At 48.7% G+C, this 20,748-nt stretch overlaps 2 protein-coding genes across 27 annotated transcripts in view; one reads left to right on the top strand and one right to left on the bottom strand.

Moving 5' to 3' along the window:
- RALGPS1 (Ral GEF with PH domain and SH3 binding motif 1) overlaps positions 1 to 20,748 on the top strand; it is a 291,129-nt gene that overhangs the window by 163,087 nt on the left and 107,294 nt on the right. The gene's annotated exons all lie outside the window — the stretch shown is intronic.
- ANGPTL2 (angiopoietin like 2) overlaps positions 1 to 20,748 on the bottom strand; it is a 36,143-nt gene that overhangs the window by 9,896 nt on the left and 5,499 nt on the right. The window contains exon 2 of the mRNA XM_026009326.2: positions 11,326 to 12,191. Within this exon, the coding sequence (XP_025865111.1) occupies positions 11,326 to 12,142 (817 nt within the window). The 5' untranslated portion in view covers positions 12,143 to 12,191. The remainder of the gene's footprint in view (positions 1 to 11,325; positions 12,192 to 20,748) is intronic.

The raw sequence follows: 20,748 nt of genomic DNA, 5'->3' as shown, positions 1-20,748 counted from the left end.
CCAGGGCGTGATTCCGGAGTCCCGGGATCGAGTCCCACATCAGGCGCACTGCAGGGAGCCTGCTTCTCCCTCTGCCTCTCTCTCTGTCTCTCATGAATAAATAAATAAAACCTTTAAAAAAAAAAAAGAAAATTAAATGATAGATGAAAATGAGTCAGACAAAATACTTAGCATTGAAACACTGGCAGTAGTAAAACGATCAGGGAGTGGACAGTGGCAGCAGTGAGACTATCATGTGGCTCCATTAAAATGGCTGAATCAAAATGTCCTACTTTGATGAGAAATCTGTAACCGATGTGAATACATGAGTCAGGAGCCCTCAGCTCAAATCTCGGTGGCCTCATCGCCTTATAGTGTGTATCCTTGGGAAGTTCCTTAGGCCTCAGTTTCTTCTTCTGTACACAGAGGGGATGAACCCACCTGTTCTGGGGGTCTCAGGAATACAAGAGCACCCAGCATGAGGCAAGCTAGACCAGGTATCAGTGAGGGTTCTTTCTTGCTCTTTCTGGTGCTGGATGAAAGCTGATGCTTTTGCTATTGCCCACTCCCCCAACCCACCCTCACCGAAATACACACAAGCAAGTTACTGTATTTGCTTTTCAATTTGCAAGACTAAATATACAATGGTGTACTGGTAGATGTTTTCCACAAAGCACATTTAAAAAATCACAGTTTCAGCAGAGAGACCCCCAAAGAGATACCAAAATGAAGAATGGAAATCTTTTTTGTCAATGAAACTGCATTTTTAGTCTGCAGTGGGCAGAGCTCTCCCTTTGGAACAGTGCAAAGTGCCCAGGCAGTATTTGGCTTGGCTCCTCTTCTGAAAGGGCAGCGTTGCTCAGAGTGCCAGGCCAACACTAACTCGGCAGCACCAGGGCTCTGAGTGGAGTAGCACCCGACCTCATCTCTATAAAGACCATATTTACGCTCTCGGTGGAGCTGTAGCCGGAACATTCCATGTGAAGGGAAGTACAGTCGTCATGGCTGAGCTGAGTCTGCATGGTTCCTTAAAGAAGCAACACGGGGTGTGGAGAGCACACAGGACCAGAGTCAGGAGGCCTTAGGAAGAAGGGATATTGGCAGTAGGAACACAAAGCATACGGGTCTTGGGCCCCCAAACCCCGACATCCAACTTGGTGAGGGTTGGAGTGATCGGGTTTGGATGCCTGAGCCCCTTCCCTGCCTCTTTCTTCCTCTCCAGGGTTCTTGCACGCAAGGAACATGGCCCACCAGGAAACCAGGAATCACTTGTTGATGGCTAATGTTCAGTATTCCCAGTAAAGTACCTTTCCCATAAAGCTGGTTTGGAGCCTGTAGCCAGGCCAGGCAAACCTCAGTATAACTGTCTAGTCCCAGTTTCCTCTCTGAGTCTGGGGCAGGCCAGGTTAGCCTGACCTGCCTACTTCTGTCCCATGGAGAAATAAGTTTACCAACTACATCAACTGTCAGGGTAGTCATCTCTCCTGCGAGGGAAACGTGGCCCTGTGAATATCTTACCAAGCCCACTGGCTGCACCCTGGAGGCAAGGAGCTGAGAAGTGAGTAAATGGCCATGGCTCTTCTCCCTGGCTGCTCCTGAGGCATGTGGAGAGGAGCAGGGTCCTTCCTGGCCATTAGCTGGACCACACCACATGGCTGGCCAGCAGTGTGACTGGCCTCTTTAACCCATAGCCCGCATCTTGGGACTTGACCACCCTAGGCTATGCAGAGGCCCTGTGGCCTGTGGGAAATGTCCTAGGGATGTTTTAGTTCATACGTGGGCACTGGAGAGAGGCTTCTGTGATAGCACCAAGACACACTACTTTTTTGTGAGAACGGTATGCTGTTTTCACTTACTATCAGTGATGATCTGTCTCTCCAGAACGTCTTTTTGCCACTCCCTTAAATGTTTTTCTAACCAGAGAAATGACTAGTTGTTGAAATTGGGTCTGGAATTTCTTACCCAAATTAATCCATCTGAGAGCCAGGGCATGTGGACTGCTTAGGTGTGAGCCCTGCCCTGGCCTGCAGCAGGACTCCTCTGAGGGCAGGAAAGCAGACACCGGGGAGGAGGGTTGGTAAGGAAGGATTATATGTGCTGCTTGAGCCTCATTTATCCAGAAGGTGTGGGGAAATAATATTTTGGTTGTGAACATGTATATTCTATGTCAATCACCACTTTTCAATGAACCAGAGTACAAAACAATAAACACAGAAACAGCTGGTGTGTTCCCAAAGGCATCTCAAGTTCCTATGGGGCCTGAGAGCCGACATCATGGTTATTTCTGGTCCTTTTGGGGAAAGGGTCCAAATGCTTATGCCCACTGTTGAGGCTGCTTTAGTTCACAAATGATGGACAGGCACAGTACCTGGGGCCAACGAGTTTATGAAAGTGTTTGAGGCCTAAAAAAATTTATTGGCTCTGAAATATGAAAAGAAAACTGCAAAATCAAAATTTAGAAGTACTTAATTTAATTTCTACAAAGTGGAACATCTTGTCAGGTTCATTAATTGTTAATTTTAGTCTTCATAAAAACATTACTACTTTTGAAAACAATTTGTAGGTTAGATTTTTCTCACTTCCCAAGAATTCTTGAACATGCCTGATGTTTGCCGAGAAATCAGAGCCAGCCATAAATTAATTGTGTTACTCTTGGCCAAATAATTTCAAAAGCAAAATTTAAAAAACCCTTTCAAAATTTTTACAGTAAAAGTTATATTAGATGTGTGGATTTCAGTGGGTGTGATACACTGTGAGACCTCCCAAGTAAGAGCTCCCGGCATCCTCCAGGAGCTTTTTAAAGGGGTCCTGTTTCTGCCAATTTGATCTCAGGATAGACAGACATTGCAGCATTGCCTACCAAAAAACACTTTCAAAAGTGTTGTGCCCACTCCTGGGTGTCCCATCAGTACCTTTGGGCAGGGGGAGAAATTCAGGCTTTAAAGCAATTTAAAAGAGGAAAGAGTTTAGCCCTACAGGGGCTGCGGAGCTGGCTCACCGGCTCGGCTCACCGGCTTGGCTCACCATGGCTCCCATACTCCTAGGGGTAACCCTGGGGCTCCCTGGGTTCACTGGTCAGTGGTGCCCAGGGCTGCCTGAGGGAGGGAGGTCCGTGGACGTAGAGGTGGGCAGTGTACCAAGGCTCCCTGGGTATAGTGATGAGAATGAACAAGCCTCTCTCAGTCCAGGGATTGATGGTGTGGTTCTGCAGGCACATATGGAAGAGCTTATCAGATCCATGACTGCAATCCACAAGTGCCACACCGGTGGTGTGCCTGTGATCTACCATCCTGTAAACCCCTCTGAGAAAGGGAATCAGCCTATGGGCCTGTGCTTAGAGAACCTATGTTGGCTTTCTTTCTTTCTCTCTTTCTTTCTTTCTTTCTTTCTTTCTTTCTTTCTTTCTTTCTTTCTTTCTTTCTTTCTTTCTTTTTTTCTATGTTGGCTTTCATTGATCACCTTTTAATTTTTCAAATGCTCACAAACTCCTCTTTATATAATCTTTTCTATGATTTTGCTGCAGCTTAAACCAATTGATATATAATTTCTAGTATCTCATCCTTTCTCTTTATGAAAAGAGGGCATTTGCCCAGTGCCACACATGGTCTTCATGATTTCTGGTTGATTGCTGGCACTGGTTCTGAGAGCTTATCTGCCACACCCTCAGCCTCCTCATCTCCACCTCCAGGAAGTCTTCCCCAACCCCACAAAGCTACTTCATTCTCCTTGGGGTTCCCATAATGCCTAGATATCTTTATCTCTACTGGAATATAGTAAGAATGATGACTGCCATGTATCTAGAGCCTTTCGCCTGCCAGGTGCTTTACACATGCTTTCTCTTCATCCTCATGAGCACCTGCAACAGTGAGCAAACTAAGTCCTAGGGAGACCGCATGGCCAGAAAGGGGAAGGCTCTGGGGTTAGAACTCACATCTGCCTTCTGGGCCTGCTTCTCCGTGCTGTGCTGAGTCTGAGTCTGTTTCACCGTACTAGGATTGTTTGGGGTTTCATCTCCTTGTCAGTCTCTGAGATCCTTCTGGGCAGCAGCCTCATCCAGGGCATGATAGTGTGTCTGTCCAGCCAGTCTCGCCTTCTGGACCGAGTCAGTGCCCCACATGCCTTCTCCTGTCTCCATCTCCTCACCACTGTGAGCTGTGTTCCTTTGTCACCTTCATTCTATTCTTTCTAGTTTGAGTATCAATGATAAGTCCATCTGGAAACGGGGGCCCCACAGCTGCGGATAATCAGGATTCAAACCAAAACCTGGGAGAGTTGGGACAGTCTGTAATAGAAAGTTGGCATGTTGTCTGGGATAGACACCAAAAATCCAGGTGATTGGATTTTCTATTATTTTGTGGTTTTTTAAAAGATTTTATTTATTCATGAGAGAGAGACAGAGAGAGAGAGGGGCAGAGACACAGGCAGAGAGAGAAGCAGGCTCCATGCAGGGAGCCCGACGTGGGACTCGATCCCAGGGCCCCAGGATCAGGCCCTGGGCTGAAGGTGGCACTAAACCGCTGAGCCACCTGGGCTGCCCAAGGATTTTCTATTCTTTTGAACATTACTCTAGACAGACCACCGAAGGATATCTTAATTTCAACAGTCAGAGGGTGGTTTTTGTTTTTAAAAACATAACGTTTGTCATTTAAACTAAAATTTTCTTTTGCTTAGCAAAATTTCTCTTAGATACGGAGTAATTTTAACTTAAATAATTATATTAAAAATCTGTTAAAGGAAAATCATGCATTCATTTGAGAAAAGGATTCTATAATACCATCCCAGGTCTTGTGGCTCTGCTGGCTCATCTTGAGATACAAAGCCAGGATCATCAGGCTTCTTTTTAATGTGCTCTTTAGATCTTAGTCCTTACAGGGGTAGCTGAAGTTGAAACCTGACTTTTACAGCAAGTGCTCTACTGATTGCACTCCATGACCCTAACCACCCTTGTTTTAGGCACCAGGTAGGGTGATGCTACCTTAATTCTGTGTTATCAATCTTTTTTTTTGGGGGGGGGGCAGCATCTCAAGGTTACAATTGAATCTACCACAGAAATCCCCCACAACGGTCTGTCTGTTTGGCTGGGGAGCTGGCTGCAGATGCCTGAGCTCCAGGATTTTCCAGATTACTCTCGGTTTGCCAACTGCCAAACTGTTGGGGTTTCCAGGCCCCAGATGCCAAATCACCACTGTAAATAGTAACGAGTTGATAGTTTATCCTTTGGGGCTTTAAAGAGCCTGAGCATTTAACTGAATGTCTTCCTTAGAAAATGCCCGAGTAATAGAGGGAGAGCTTGCCATCACACTCAAAAGGCTCTCTGTGATCTGTTCCCTGAGCTATCCAGGAGAAAAGAGAAAGAAAGCAAAGCTAGTAGGAAGATGACCCACCTTGAACCCAAATGGTCTTTGTTTATGAAGAAGCTAACGAAGAATGCTCTTTGAAATATCACTGGATTATGTAGTCTGTAATGAATCTGAGAATCTTATTTTGTTCAACAATAACATTTCAAGAACAAGACAGCATAGTACAGTGAAAACAGCACAAGCTCTGGAGGCAAGAGACCAGGGTTGGGTTTTCCATCAGCTTCTGAGAACTGAAAGGCAGAGCCTATGGTGGCTACAGCCACTCTCACACCCTCATAAAACCCCTCCAACTCCCCACAGAGCTTCAGGCTCAGAAGCCTAGGTATCAGAGTTGGTCTGCACATGGGACCAACAATTTTCCACCTGGATCGACAATTACTTGACCTCCAGAAGGAATGGAAGCCACAGTATAACATATCATGTCTGTTTTAAAATCACAATCTAAAAAAAAAAAAAAAAAAAAAAAATCACAATCTAACATACATATTTCCTACCTCACGGAGGTAAAATATAGGAGGGAAAAGCCATCTAGGAAAACACTCATGTTCAAGTTGCCTGTGCCTCTCTGGCCATAGGGCATCTATTGGGAGGAACGGGTCTCTGCGTTAGTAGTGAAACAATGTGGTGCCAACTGGTGTGGCCCCAGGAACAGAGCACATCTGCTGATTTTTATATATGTAGAGTTAATATCTTTAAAGAAATCAGATCTTCAGATTTTCCTGGATGTTGAAATGCTGAGTACAAATACACCCAGAGAATCTGTCCAGCTTAAAGACAAATTAAAGATCAGATTTATCTGCAGTTTTAGTTGGGTCCATTTACTGGAACTCAGGTGCATATTATGATTTCTGTGGAAGAGCTCAGTTGTTTTATTTATTTAAAAAAATTTTAATTACATTTATTTATCAGAGAGAGAAAATGAGCAAGCAAGAAAACATGAGCAGGAGGAGGAGCAGAGAGAGAGAGAGAGGGAGAAGCAGACTCCCCTGTGAGCAGGAAGCACAATGTGGGGCTTGATTCTGGGACCCTGGGATCATGACCTGAGCCGAAGGCAGACATTTAATTGACTGAGCCCCCCAGACACCCAATTAACTCAGTTGTAGAGATTCTGCAGTATGATGCTAACTCAGTTCTGCTTTATCTCTCTTTTCCTTTCTTTTCTATTTCTTTCTCTTTCTTTCTTTCTTCTCTTTCTTTCTTTTTTTCTTTTCTTTTCTTTTCTTTTCTTTTCTTTTCTTTTCTTTTCTTTTCTTTTCTTTTCTTTTCTTTTCTTTCTTTCTTTCTTTCTTTCTTTCTTTCTTTCTTTCTTTCTTTCTTTCTTTCTTTCCCTCCTTCCTTCCTTCCTTCCTTCCTTCCTTCCTTCCTTCCTTTCTTTCTCTCAGGGTTATATGATTTAGTCTGCTACGTAGTTCACCACAATAGTCATTTGTGTGACTGATAAGCCAGTGTAGATGGTTGGTGTGGTTGGCTCCTCCCAGGCCTGCATAAGGGGGAGGCATGATATTGATGAGTTTGCAGTGACAATGTCTTATGTTGTTAGAACTGTGAGAGTTGTAATAACAAATCCACCAACTCTGTTCCCAGAGCTCTTTTACAAGGAGCTGCTTGGAACCTAGTACATGAAATAGTGATGGAGGGTCACATCTCAGGCAGCTGGCACCTGAGGCCAAGTCCAGCATTTATAGAGTGATTTTCACACCAGTTCCCCTCTAGCGTTTCTGTGGAAATGTGCAGTGTCCCAGAATGGTTAAGACAGACTTGAGTTTGAGCCTTGGCTGAACCACTTACTAGCTGTATTGTCTTGGCTAAGTTACTTAATCAATCTGAACCTCGATATCCTGAAACTTACAAGTCCAGGGACTGATCTTGGCTCTATCACTGACAGGCCCTGGGGTGATAAGGCCCCTAACAAGCTCTAATCTTTTATGATTGTATGGTCCCTTCTTTACCCACTGAGAAACAAACTGAGCTGATTATGTTCTCAATAGAGAAAACAGCTAGAAATGCCTACTACTTTTGGTTTTTAAGGATTTGTTGTAGGCAGGGCCATGCTGTGGCAGTTGGTGCTAATACTGCCTTTCCTCCTCTGATCACTCTTGAGGGCGGGTGCCACAGCAGGAGGGCTGGCATGTGCATGGCTGTGCCTGTGCAGAGCTGAGGGACAGTGCCCCAGGCCTCCTGGACCATCTTGGGAGGAGGCCAGCACTGAGGCTCCATCCTGTCCATTTCTGTGCCTTTTTGTGACCTGTGCAGTCTTCCTCTTTAGCAGACCTGATTGGTGCGCATGTGCGTGCGTGCGTGTCAAGGGCACACACATAGAGAAAGAGGTCAGGGGATGTGTGAGTATGAGAAAGTGGATAGGAAAAGAGGAAGGGCAGGCGGCAGCAGCCAGATTATGGGGAGAAGGGGCCACAAGCAGGGCCCTTTGACCTTGCTTGTCAAAGCATCATCCTAACTGAAATGACCCAGGTCTGGCAAGACCTGAGAGAGACAGGACAGAACCCAAGTCAGACACCAGGAAAGCCAGGAGTTGCCTGGGCCTCCCTCCCTCAGGCTCTGGGCAGCTTGGGCCTGGCCTGGGGCCAGCCTCTTACTGTCTGGCTGGTAACAAGCTGGTAAGTGCAGCTCCCAGATAAGTGGCCATGGCTCCTGCAGTCCCCTGGAGAAAGTGTACTGTGGCCCAAGCAGCCCAGACAGTGAGGAAAAGAGGGGATGGCTCTGAGGTTATGGGATGAAAGATTTAGAAACTGCCAAGTCATGCACACAAAGGTGTTTCTGGCCAAATGTTCCTTAGGAACAAAGGATCTTGTGGTTAAGAGCACAGAAGAAGGTTTTGTCTTCCAGGCACAGAACCTGCCTGCAAGCTCTCAGAACAGGCCTGATAAGAGCTCCCTGCCGATTGGCTAAGAAAGGCCATCTGCCTTTTCCACCCAGGAAAGGACAGGGCCCTTCCTGTCCATCTAGTCAGCTTCCATGGCCAGATCTGGCTGGTAATACCTTGGGTGGGGGCTAATTGGGGAGATGGGTTATAATGAATCTGTTACCAACAATCAGTACCAACACTTGGGAGGGCTTTGGGAAGGCTTTGCTTTAAAAAAAAAAAAAAGTATAAATTATAGTGCATTTGTTATGTCCACGGAAAGTCACTGCCATTGCCTCCCATGTAGGTGTGCTTCCTTGAGTGGGAGAGAAAGTGGGCTGGGTGCGTGCAGGGGCCTTGGAATGCACAGCCCATGCTGGACTATAAGTATGAAGAAGCAGGGGTCCCAGACCATTTGAGGTACCAGGAGTAGGGCCGTGATCCCAGGACTTTGCACAGACTCATCTCTGTCAAAGACCAACTAGTAACCCCATTTCCCAACTCCTTGGTCTGGTAAACTCTTAGAAATCATTCAAAATGCAACACAGAAGTCCCATCTCTGTCCGGCTTCTCCCTTCTAGTCCAGGCAGACTCAGTCACACATGCTACTTTAGTGTCCTGAGAGCCCCTCATTCGCTGCTCTGCAGGGCACTTAGCATACTGTGATATTACCATAGTGACTACACAGACCCTGATTTTCACTGAATTCCTGATTTCAAGTACTTTGGCATGTCAGTCCCATCAATTCTTACAACATTCTGGAAATTGTAGCCTTGACAAATGTTCCCCCTCAGCAAAATCCTTCATCAGATCTGATGTGCTGATTTTGGGGGATAGAATTGGAGGGCACTGAATAGATCCCATTGCATTCATGCATCTGCAAACTCCCCTAGACTGAGTTCCTACAGGTTGGGACCAGAGTTTTCACCAGCTCCTCTAAGCCTGGCTCTGTAACTGGCACAGAGCAGGAGCACGTCCACGGTTGGCTGACATAATATCATACGCCTGACTGCATTGAGTTTCCACAGTAACCCTACAGTATGATAACTCCTGTCCCCATTTTACAGAGGGAAAAATTGCGGCTCAGGGGAGCTAAGTAACTTCCTCACAAACCACTACTAAGAGGTTGATGCAAACCTAGGTCTTTCTTCCAACACTAGATACCTTTCAGCTCAGTTCAAGCTCAGGGATGTCCTGAAATCATTGACTCAGAAACCAGAGATGCTTAGGCGAGAGCAGGTCTGTCGGGTAACACTGAGGTCAGCCGGACGTTAAGACTATGACAAACAGGGATTCCTGGGTGGCGCAGTGGTTTAGCGCCTGCTTTTGGCCCAGGGCGCGATCCTGGAGACCCGGGATCGAGTCCCACGTCGGGCTCCCGGTGCATGGAGTCTGCTTCTCCCTCTGCCTGTGTCTCTGCCTCTCTCTCTCTCTCTCTGTGTGTGACTATCATAAATTAAAAAAAAAAAAAATTAAAAAGACTATGACAAACAGCTTAGTCTTCATTTCGTGCCCAAGGGCATGTTTTACCCTCTGGGTATTCTATCAAGACCTATTAGCACACTCTGCCCTCTCTTTTGGAGCTTCTGATTTAAAACAAACACATGTACAGATGAGCCAGTCACCTGCTATAGAATGCCAGCACTGAAAAGGGGCTATTTATTTATTTCAGTCTCCTTGCTTTAAGATGAAACAAACAAACAAAAAATGGAAGGAAACAGAGAGCTACCAAGTATTGAGACTTTCCATGGACCCAGCACCATTCCAGACACATTTGTTTTTTCAGTATTTCATTTCATCTTTGGGTAGGCATTATTTTAATCTGTCCCCAGTCGACAGAACAAACAGAGGCTCTGAGAGGCAAGGTGACTTGCCTAATATCCTAGAGCTAATCAGTAGGGGAAATCAGAATTTGAATCCAGGTCAGTCTGTTCAAAGCATATGTTCTCCTGCAAACCCAGTAGAGGGCTTTCCTGTGAGGTGTGGGGTGCTGCAGGCAGATGCTCTCCCCATCACAGACGTACAAACATGTTGCCCTTGTCTTTTGCATGGGCCACCCTCTTTCTGGAATTAGCAAGAAGCTGCTCTTCCCAGTACTGCTGATTATTTTCAGAAGTGTGAAATAAGTGTAAAACAGGATATTTTCAGTAAAAATATCTCCCCGCTTATACAATGAAGTGATACCAAAATTACTGACTTATAGCAGATACTTGGTTAGTTTCTGCAAAGATCAATCCAGTTTTCATCTGACAGCCCATATGGAAGGCTCACAAGGTCCTGGATGAATGAGAGGCTGAGCTTCAGGGGGCTAGGTTCATGATCTCCCCAGAGTCCCAGAGCACAGGGGAGTCAACCCTAGATTTAAAGTGTAAAGGTCTGAATTCAAATCCAGCCTTTTTTTCAGTTAATCTTCCACAAGGAGCTACAGGGTTAGTGATACAGTATCTGTGAAATGCTCAAAGCCAGGACCCTAGTAAAGCTTTGGAATGTACCAGCAACCCCATTCCTCCCCCATAATGATGTTATGAGAATTACCATATTTTAAGATGAAACACGTATTTATGAGTATGTATAATTGTCACTGAAAAGTTGGGACAACAGAAGACTCTAAAAAATGTGTGGGCTTCAGAAAGTACTCCGTCCCATCCCCCAGCCCCTACAACATGTTTATCATACTTGTGCCGTGATAACACTTTCTTTTCCTTTGGCTCCTTAGTTTCTTTGGTGAGCATTTTACCGATCGCCATTTCTATGCTGGGCACAGTATAAGAGCAAGAGCTTGCAGGAGAGACATCCTCCTTGCCAACACAGAGCATCTAAATGGAGCCCAGAAAACTACAGGCCTGGGGCTCTTTCCCATCTGAAGCCAGAGAACATTTGTTCCCTTTTGGGGCTTGCCCTGTTTCTGGGTTCTACCTTGGAGCATCTATCTAAGGAACATGCCCCCTGCGGCCCCCCACACCTGCTGCCAAGGCTCAGCCCAAGGGATTGCTGGGGGATTGTGCAAGTCTGTTGGCCCGGCTTCAGCTTGCCGTGGCTTTTCCCCCACTTGTGGTCTCAGCCAAGGGAAGCCTGGCGCCTGCTCTGAGGCCCAGATGGAGCAGGCTCCCTCCCGGAAGGACTTACCCGATGGCTTGTCTGTGGAGGACGGGAGGCTGGTGAGGGTGGGCATGGTAGGCAGAGGGGGAGGCAGCACCTTCAGGTTCTGATCACTCTGGATCTCATTGGTAGAGATCTGATTGATGATGCGGTTGTAAGGGGATGGCTGGTAGACCCGGGGTGGGGTGGCAGGGGGAGGCTGGGGCACGGGCCTGGCTGCTGGCACCCGCTGGCAGTGCTCCTCGAGCTGCGCGATGATCTCGGACTGGTTGTGGGCCAGTGTGGCCAGGTGCTGGTACTTGTGCTCCAGGTCCTTATACTTGCTGGCCAGCTGCAGCATGTCGGCTGTCTGGTTGAGGATCCTGTTCTCCAGCTGGGAGAGCTCCAGCGCATTGTCCCGCTTGCGAATGATCTCATGCAGGAGCTGCATGTAGAGCTGCGTGACCCGCGAGTTCATGTTGCGGCTCTCCTTGCGCAGCAGCTTCACCTCACTCACGATGCCGCCATCCACCTCCACCAGCTGCTGTAGCGTCTCAATTTGTCGCTTCTGCTTGAGCAGCTCGCTGTTGAGCAGCTCCAGCTCCTGCTTGTGCACCCGGTTCTCTAGGAGCACCTCGGGCTCCTTGGAGTTGACGCAGATGGCACCTGTGACCCGCTGCTGGGGCACAATGAAGGTGTAGGTGCACTTGTCTGAAGACTCGCTGGCCCGTTTGTACCTGTTCAGGTAAATGAACTCACTGGGCGAGCCGTCCTCAGTGCCCTCGAAGCTTTCCTTCTGGCCTGCAGCTGTTCCCATGGCAGCCAGCAGTCCCAGCCACCAGTATGTCACACACAGCAGCCTCATGGTCCTCACAAAATGGTGCTTCCTCTTTGAGAACAGAGCCTATGAAAACCTGAAAGTAAACAGAAGGGAGATTCAGTAACGGTGTTGTCACTGCCAGCAGCCTGTGCCATAAATGAGCTCAGCCTTCTCGCCAGGCAAATCTTTCCAAAAATGCAGTTCAGGAGGCAGCCCTTCTGGAAGCAGCAGAAGGAGACAGGCAGGCTTCCACAGAGGTAGAGAGGAAGCCGGAGGGGACCGGGGCATCTGGAGGCAGGAGGCCATGGCCCTGCCACTCCCAGAGCCCGCCCTCAAGCCCAGCCCCCTCGCGGAGCTCCTGGCCCAAGCCTGAAAACCACAGACGGCAGCTCAAAGCTGGGGCAGGGAGGCAGGGGAAGGCTTATCTAATCTCTGTTCTCTGCCTCATGCCCCCCAGACCATTATGTCTCCCTGTTCTAACCTGTTTGTAACCCCCCTGGGCTTTCCCTTTACTGAAGCATTTGTGACAGTCATGGTGAATAGGGTTCTGTGTGGTCTTCTTTAGCGGACTCCATACTCCATGCAGGCAGGTGCTGTGTCTGATTCCATCCTGTGTCCTCAGGATGCTACACAAAGCAGGCTTACAGTGAATATTTGTGAAATGAACAAATCTCTGGACACGGGATGGAATCTGTTCAGTTGGTAGTGGACAATGTCAATGGAAGGATGTGTCCAGTCACATGGCTTTGGTCTGTGTGTTAGAGACAAGCTGAAGAGCCCAAACAGGAACAAACAACTGAGCTCTTCTAAATCCAAATATTTGTAATAGCCAGTAACTGCAAGTTCCCCCTGGCCGCTGCAATGTGATTAAAGCAGACAGAAGCGGAAAAAAGACATGTGTCTCTGGATTCGTTTCAGTTCTGCTCTTGGACCATTCATTCCCTCACCAGATATCCTGGTGTGCCAGGCAGCATGCTGGCTGCTGGACGCGTATGGCCGCACACAGGCCTGAGCCAGCCCTGCCCTTACGTGGCTTACGCACAGTGGCACAGTCCCCAAGAGCCACAGAGCAGCAGGAACATATGCTGTGAAAGGGTAGAACAGAGAACTGACCTAATCGGAGGATTCCAGAAAGCTTCCCTGAGAAAGTGACCTTTACACTGACCCCTTGAGGGATGAGCGGGAGTCAGCCAGGCCAAGAGGGAGGGGATGGATGTGTGCACATCCTTCCTCTCGCCTACCCAGGGCTATGGCTCCAGCGTTTCTCCCCCATATCTCCTGCATGATCACATTTTTCCTATAATCATGCTGTTATTTCTCTCATCTTAAAGAAAATCAATCCTCTCTTGATCTCACATCCCCTCTCCAGCTACCGTTCCAATCTTCTGCTCCCCTTTTTAGCAAAACCCTCCGAAGGGCTGCCTGTACTTGGTTTCCAGAAAGGCCCTCACTTCCTGTTCTCTTGAGCCCACTCCCATCAGGCCTAGATCCCCCCTTCCCTCCGAGTGTTCTGGACAGGATCACTGGTGGCCTCACTTGCCAGACCAAATGGCCTGTTCTTAGTCCTCATCAGTACTTGCCTCTCCACACTGGGGAATGTGGTTGGTCACTCCCTTCTTAGACTTCCTTTCCTGAAGATCACCATTTCCTTTCTCACTGGCTGCCCTTTCTCTCTCCTTTGCTGGTTCATCCTTCTGTTCCTGTCCTGGGGGACCCAGAGCTCCATCCTCAGACCTCTTGTTTACCTCAGTGATCTCATGTGGTCTTGTGGCCTTCAGGTGCTGCTAACTCCCACATTTATTTCTCCAGCCCAGACCTTCCCCTTTGACTTCAGACCCATACATCTAACTGCCCCTTTGACATTTGACATTTCCACCCTACTATCTCCTAGGCATCTCAAACTTAACGTATCTGGAAGTGAACTGATGTCGTCACACCTCTATCTAAACATGTTTACCCCAGATTTTCCTGTGTTAGAAATGGAAGCTCTGCTCTTCCAGTTGCTCAGGGCAACAACCTTGAAGTCAATGACCTTGACTCCACTTTTTCATGCCCCGCATCTAATTCACCACCAAATCATAATAGCAATTTCTTGGACATATTCTCAGAGTCCTGCTTCTGCTCGTCAGCTCTCCTACACCCTGGTACAACACCCCCTCCACCTCTCACCTGGACCTGTCTGCTGCTGGACCTGCTCCTGCCCTTTGTTCTCAGCCCAGTAGCCAGAGTGATCCTTTTTCTTTTTCTTTTTTTTTAGGATTTTTATTTATTTTTATTTATTCATGAGAGATAGAGAGGCAGAGGGAGAAGCAGGCTCCATGTAGAGAGCCCAATGCGGAACTTGATCCTAGGACTCCAGGATCACGCCCTGGGCTGAAGGCAGGTGCTAAACTGCTGAGCCACCCGGGAATCCCTGATCCTTTTAAAAAAGTTCCATCTTCTACTCAGAATCCCTAGAGAGCTCCTCAACTCAGAGAAAAAGCTTAGAAGGTGTCTCTGGCTCTTGCAGACCTGGCTCGCTCCCTCCCTGACCTCTTCTCTGACTCCTCTCATCCCCTCCCTCCACCCCATCCTCATGCCACTGCAGCCACCACAGCCTCCTGGAGGGTCCGTATGCTCGCCAAGCACGATTGTGACTCAGGACCTTTGTATGCTGTTCCCTGACTGGAACACTCTTACCCCCTTTCCTCATCGCTCACTCCTTCACCTCTTAAGGTCTTTGCTGAGATATTACCTTCCCAGTGAGGCCTACCCAGTCACTTAAAACTGTAACCTCCCCACCCTCCTCTCCAGAGTCCTCATTGTTAGCAGATGTAAAATGTTTCCTGACCCCACCCCCGTGACTGGAACCGCAAGGAGGGCAGGGGGCTGACTGCTCCATTCTCAATGCCAAGCATGTGGCCTGGAATATATGGGCACTCAGTAAATATCTCTGGGCTGAATAAAAGGGCACACCTGACAACAGCTTCCACACAGTGGGGAGGGCTATGGAGAGGCAGGGCCAGGGGAGCTCATGCAGGTGATGGCATGAGGGGGTGCCAGCTACACAGGAGGAGGCCTTTTCTTTCTTTCTTTCTTTCTTTCTTTCTTTCTTTCTTTCTTTCTTTCTTTCTTTCTTTCTTTCTTTCTTTCTTTCTTCTTTCCTTTCTTTCCTTTCTTTCTTTCATTTTGAGAGAGAGAGACAGAACATGAATAGGGGAGAGAGAAGCAGATTCTTCACTGAGGAGGGAGCCCAACAAAGGCCTTGATGCCAGGACCATGACCTGAACTGAAGGCAGACACCCATCTAAGCCACCCAGGTGCCCTGGATGTCATCTCTTATATTTATCAATAACACCCAACCTGCTCCTCACAAGCCATTTGCAAGCATTTTCTACTTTGTCTTCTCTCAAGGTAGATACTGTTAAGATTCTGCTGTCATTTCCATTTTACAGATGAGGAAACTAAGACTCAGAGTGGCTGAGTGAGTTGCCTAAGATCACACAGCTGGAAGGTGGCAGAACCAGGGATAATTGGAGAAGTCAGGAAAGTGTCCCTGATCTGATCTCATGTATTCAAACCTTCAAACTCTTACTGACATAGAAATGTACTTAATCTGGTCTTTAGTACAAAAAAAAAAAAAAAAAAAGGATTAGCATGACATGGAAGCTGGAAGTCTTGTCCTCCCCAGGCTCCTCTGTGGCTTCTCTGGGGAGCAGCCTCGGTCCAGGCCCCACCTTGTACCAGTTCGTGGGCTGTTATAAAACAGGCCCTGGGCTCCCCAGAGCCACTCAGAACTGTTTTCTGCTTGAATGAGGAAGTGTGGCCAGCCCACACTTTGATCGAGGCCAGGCAGAGAAAGGTACAACACCCGGTCTTTGGTCTGGATTGGGCTACGAGGTAGGGCTGTGGTGACGTGAGTGGAAACAGGACTGAGTTTGTGAGTGTTTGCCTGGTTTCCAGAGCGCTCTGGCTGCTCCTGCACCAGCCCGTGGCCACGCCTGGCCCAAAACAATGGGGAGGAGCAGCGCCGCAGGCTAGGGCGGGCAGGCAGGTGCCTTCCCACAGGCCGCTCACCTGAGGCAGCTGGTGCCCATGCCGGTGCGGGCCTCTGCCTTGACAGAGAAACTACCAGGGGCCCAGGGAAGCAACCTGGCTCCAGGAAATGGTTGATTTCCAAGCCTTCCCAGGCCTCAAGACCTGGCAGGGCGGCCCTGTTTATCATTGAGCCTTGTCCCTTCCCAAACCTGGGCTCCCAGAGCTTCCCCATCAGAGCCTGTGCCTTTGGACTTGGGATCCTGAAGGCCAAGCCTCTTCGGTGAAATGTGATCTAACGGGGCGATCTAACCTGCCTTGCACACTACTTAAAGGACATAGAAATGCTTCCCAAACTAGAGATGATAATAATAACATGATGGCAGCATGCTGGCAGACAACATTGCCAGACTCAGTGAGGAACACTGACCATGCCCTCTGACATGGGAGTGGAGGGTGGGGGTGATACCATAATTAATGCTCCTCCCATTTCTCAGAGGAGGACCTTGGGCCTCTCACAGAGCTAGGCCCTGGGCAAGAGGTCTGTCTGGCCTTACCACCCAGCTCTAGAGCCGTCCTCTGTCAGACTGGGTGGGTCCTGGCTGTCTTGCTGTCCCTGGATCTTACACGGTGCTGGGCAAGAGTGGGAGGGGAACAGCTGGGCAAATGCAGTGCATAGGCTGTGCTGTCTTGAAAGAGCATTTCTCAGCAATTGTTTGATTAAAAAGAGCACCAAACTTGATAATTAACACACAATTTTCAGGTTCACAAGGCCCTTTGCATACACATTATCATTTAATCATCCCAGCGTTCAGAGCTAGTTAGTTATTGCCGTTTTGAGAGGGGGTGTCAGGTATCTTGCTCTGGATGGCACTCCTACCAGTGACACCAGTTCTGGGGCTCACGATTCTGGGTCTTCCTGTTAGTTTTCCATGGGGTCTGGGCTTGGCAGGTGTCATCTGGGGCCAGGTGGGTTCCAGAAGGAAGGAAAGGAGCAGGGCACCGTGCTGGGTGCCTGACACACACCGTCGCAGGTAGTCTAACCAGGTGGCTGTCCCCCAATTCTATTTTGTAAATGAGAACACTGACTCCCAGGTAGGCTAAGTGACTTCCCCAGGAGCCCATGCAGATAAGAGCTGGAGCTGACCCAGCCGAGAGCTCAGGTCAGCCTGACACCAAGGGCTGTACTCTTTGCCTTGCCCTCGGCTTTGGAGTTGTTTTCCTTAAAGAATCTAACCCCTGTCTTCAGTTTTATGCTACTTTGGCAGTTCTTAATGGGCAGTAATGAGTTTGTTTCCTTTTACTCTCTTGATATTTATTCAACTAATTGCACCCCAAGAGAAATAACCCTCCCCAGCATTCCAGTCATCTTAGGTCTGGAGAACTCCACTGCAATCAGAGTGGTGCGCCTCACTTTCTTCCTCTGACCAAAAAAGAAAAGCAACTGCAACTGTTTTCCTTGGCTTCGAAAGGAAAATAAAAACGATTCTTAAAATTGCTTTTCCACATTGTATTGTGAGGAGTTTCCATTATGTACGGGTTTCCCTCCCCACAAGTGGAGCTGGTGTGACCAAGCCACGTGACAGCCCCTGCACACTGGGAGGCAGCCTCCCCTGGGCTTGGGTCCCACCCAGCCTCTGGTGGGCAGCCCGAGTGTCCCTGCTTGGCCCAGTGCAGTGGGGCCACACACCGTGTGTCCACCTCCCACTCAGCACCATGGCACTGCAGCCCAGGCATGGGGCCACTTTGTAGGAAGAATTGTTTTTATGGGAGGGAGCTCTGTGTCCTGCCCTGCAACAGAAGCTGGTGGCCCCAGGGGTTAGGAATGAGTAAAGTTCAAACACTGAAGATGATAACCACACTCTGTTGTCACATGACTCAAGCACTTTGTATACATGATCTTACTTAATCCTCCCAACAACCTCAGGAGGGAAGCCCTGTTATTTCAGGCTGCCATGGGTGGTGGCCCAAGTTGTGCACTCTGCCACTCTAAGGAGCACAATTCACATTCAATGGTCTTTGTAGTTTGGGGTATTTATTATGACAGCCATTGTCTGATTCCCACAAAGATGCTTTTAAGACTAACAGCAGGGCTGACAATTATCCTTATTTGCAGGTGAGGGAACTATTCATATTCTAAGACCGCGAGTCATTTTACCCATAGTCACTGAATTACTCAGTAGCAGAGCCACAAAATATACCATGCTGAATATAGAGAAAGAAAAGTGCTAGAGTGACAGGACACTCAAAAGAAATTGCTCTCTGACCCCCACAGGCAAGGGGAGTCCCCAGGACTGCTGACCCCAGGGAAATTTCTGGATTCAAACCAGCTCTCATGGTGGTGCCTTGTCACCCATCTAGGCTATAGTCCCATGTGAGAGGCTCACAGAACCCACCCCTGCATCTGTCACCAGCCCTACCCTACAATTCTGTGATCACAGAAAGCCGGGGATGAGTCTAGACCAGGGGCCCTGCAGGAGGCCTGAGAAATGACCCCTTGCCACTGGCAGTGCAGGAATCTGGAACCACCACTTGGCCCTGAGTGTGCCTGGCTGGCCCCTGGCATCTGCCTTTGGGGTAGCTAGGAATTTGAGTGTGCTTGAGGCAGTCCAATAGACCTGATTAACAATCAACATCAGGCAACATCAGGACCGAGAAGAAAAAATCAAAACTTCGAAGTTGACAGCTTTTCCTACTAAAGCTGGTTGAGATGCATGGTGTACCAGTGGGTACCTAAACCAATTGGTAATCCAGGATGTGGGAGAGACCCAGATAAAGGAAAATTCTAGAAAAAAGGGCCCCAGAGGGCCCAGCTGACCATATAACCAAAAGTATAGATAACAATAGCCCTCGTCTGTTTCTGGTAAACTCACCATGGGCCTGGTGTGCCCTTTCTCATTGGCACGTACTGCTCTGTGCATAAGGTTAGCCTCCATTGAGGCCTGTTATGTAATTATTAATAGCACCCCCTCTTATTTTCAAAAATGTCCTGATTGGGCACCAAATTATAAGGTCCCTTTATACCCAGGAGAAAAGTATTATCACCTGCATTTTGCAGGAGAGTAAACCCAGGTCCAGAAAGGTCAGGTTACTTGTCTAAAGCTCCTTGGAATAAATACCAGGACTGGGATTCAGCTGTCAGCGGCAATGTCCAAGCCCTCACTTCCATCAAGATTGATTCTCCAACCAGGATGAACAAAAGGTGCCTGTCTGTTTGCTTCATGGCCAGGATGCAGATTGCTTCTTAGTCACTGTTGACTGAATAAGTAGAAATGGCTTTCAGGTTAGTACAAGGGGGAGTTTTGTTAGATGTTAGAAACAGCTTCTTGATTATCCAAGTGGCAAGACCCCAAAATGGGCATCGTGGATGAACAGTGGCGTCCTCACCTTAGAAAACCTGAAGAAACTGTGCCTCATTTGTCCTAGGTGATTCATTGCTAGCCTGGGGGCCAGGGAGGGAACAGCCACATCTCCAACTGCCATCCCCTCCCAGCCTAGGATCCTGTGATTCATTCCCCACCAGAAGGCCATGTGGGCACCCAAGGAGTCTGGAGCCAGTTCCCGGACCCTGCCAGCTCAGGCCTCATAAGACCTTCAAATGAGCCATTTGTTCATCCATCCAGTCTTCCATCTCCTAACCTTCCCTGCCAGCTGGTCTTTGTGAACTGTGACAGCCTGGGTCCACCCTTGTCATGGGTGATGGGAACACAGGCATAAACCAGACAGGCAGGTAGTGTCAGATAAAACAGATTTGCCTGGAAGAACAGCAGTGGGGGTTGAATCTGCCTGATGTCCTTGGCTGTGATGCTCCTGCCCCTGGGGAGCTGCGGGCTCCAGGGGAGGGCTGAGTTCACAGAGGAAGCCGGCTGTGGTCATACTGTGAGATCATAGGGCAAGACGGGATGTGGTTAGGCAGTGGGGGGCTGGTTGCCTTTGCCAGGGGGACAGGGATGCTGCTGTTACTTTTTCACAGTGCATTATTTGGGAACCATTTTGTGATTCCCCCAAAGCCTGCGCACTGAACCCTCTGTGCCAGGAGCCCCAGCCAACAGAGCAGAGGCGGGGAGAGTCTGCAGAAGCCATGTCAGAGCCCAGCTTCTGAGTTGGCTGCTGCGTTTGCGGCAGTGCCTTGTGTGCTCTGGAGCCCTGGGTCTGGAGGAACCTCAGATGAGAGGGAGAAGAAACCAGGGACTGCTGCCCCCAGTGGCTTCCTGGGGTCTCTGGACCCAGCCTGGAGCTATTCTTCTAGGCCAGGCCGAATGGTTGGCACCCAAGGCCACCTCAGCCTGTTGGCTTGGCCTCCTCCTTTGAGCACTGGGACAAGCACATTTTGTGCCTATCTCTCAGATCCCAGTAACTCTGTGAGGTAGGGCCTGTGATTATTCTCATCTCACAGAAGAGGAGACAGAGGTCAGGGATGAAGACACTTGCCCAGAGCCCCAGAGCTACCAAGCCCCAGAGGCCAGGTCTGGAATTGTGTTTGTCTGCCCCAGAGCCAGATCTCTTACCCACACAACCCTAACCAAACCCTCTACTCCAGGTGCTTGCTCCCCTGCACTCCACGGGGCAGGCTGCTCCAGGCCCCGTCTTTCTGAAGTTCGCAGCTGGTCGTGTTGGTATCCTGCTTTAAAATAGGG

This window comes from Vulpes vulpes, chromosome 2 (genome assembly GCF_048418805.1).
Source record: "Vulpes vulpes isolate BD-2025 chromosome 2, VulVul3, whole genome shotgun sequence".
Classification (NCBI taxonomy): Eukaryota; Metazoa; Chordata; class Mammalia; order Carnivora; family Canidae; genus Vulpes; species Vulpes vulpes.
The sequence above is the reverse complement of the archived record's forward strand: the minus strand, read 5'-3'. Positions and strand labels throughout refer to the sequence as shown.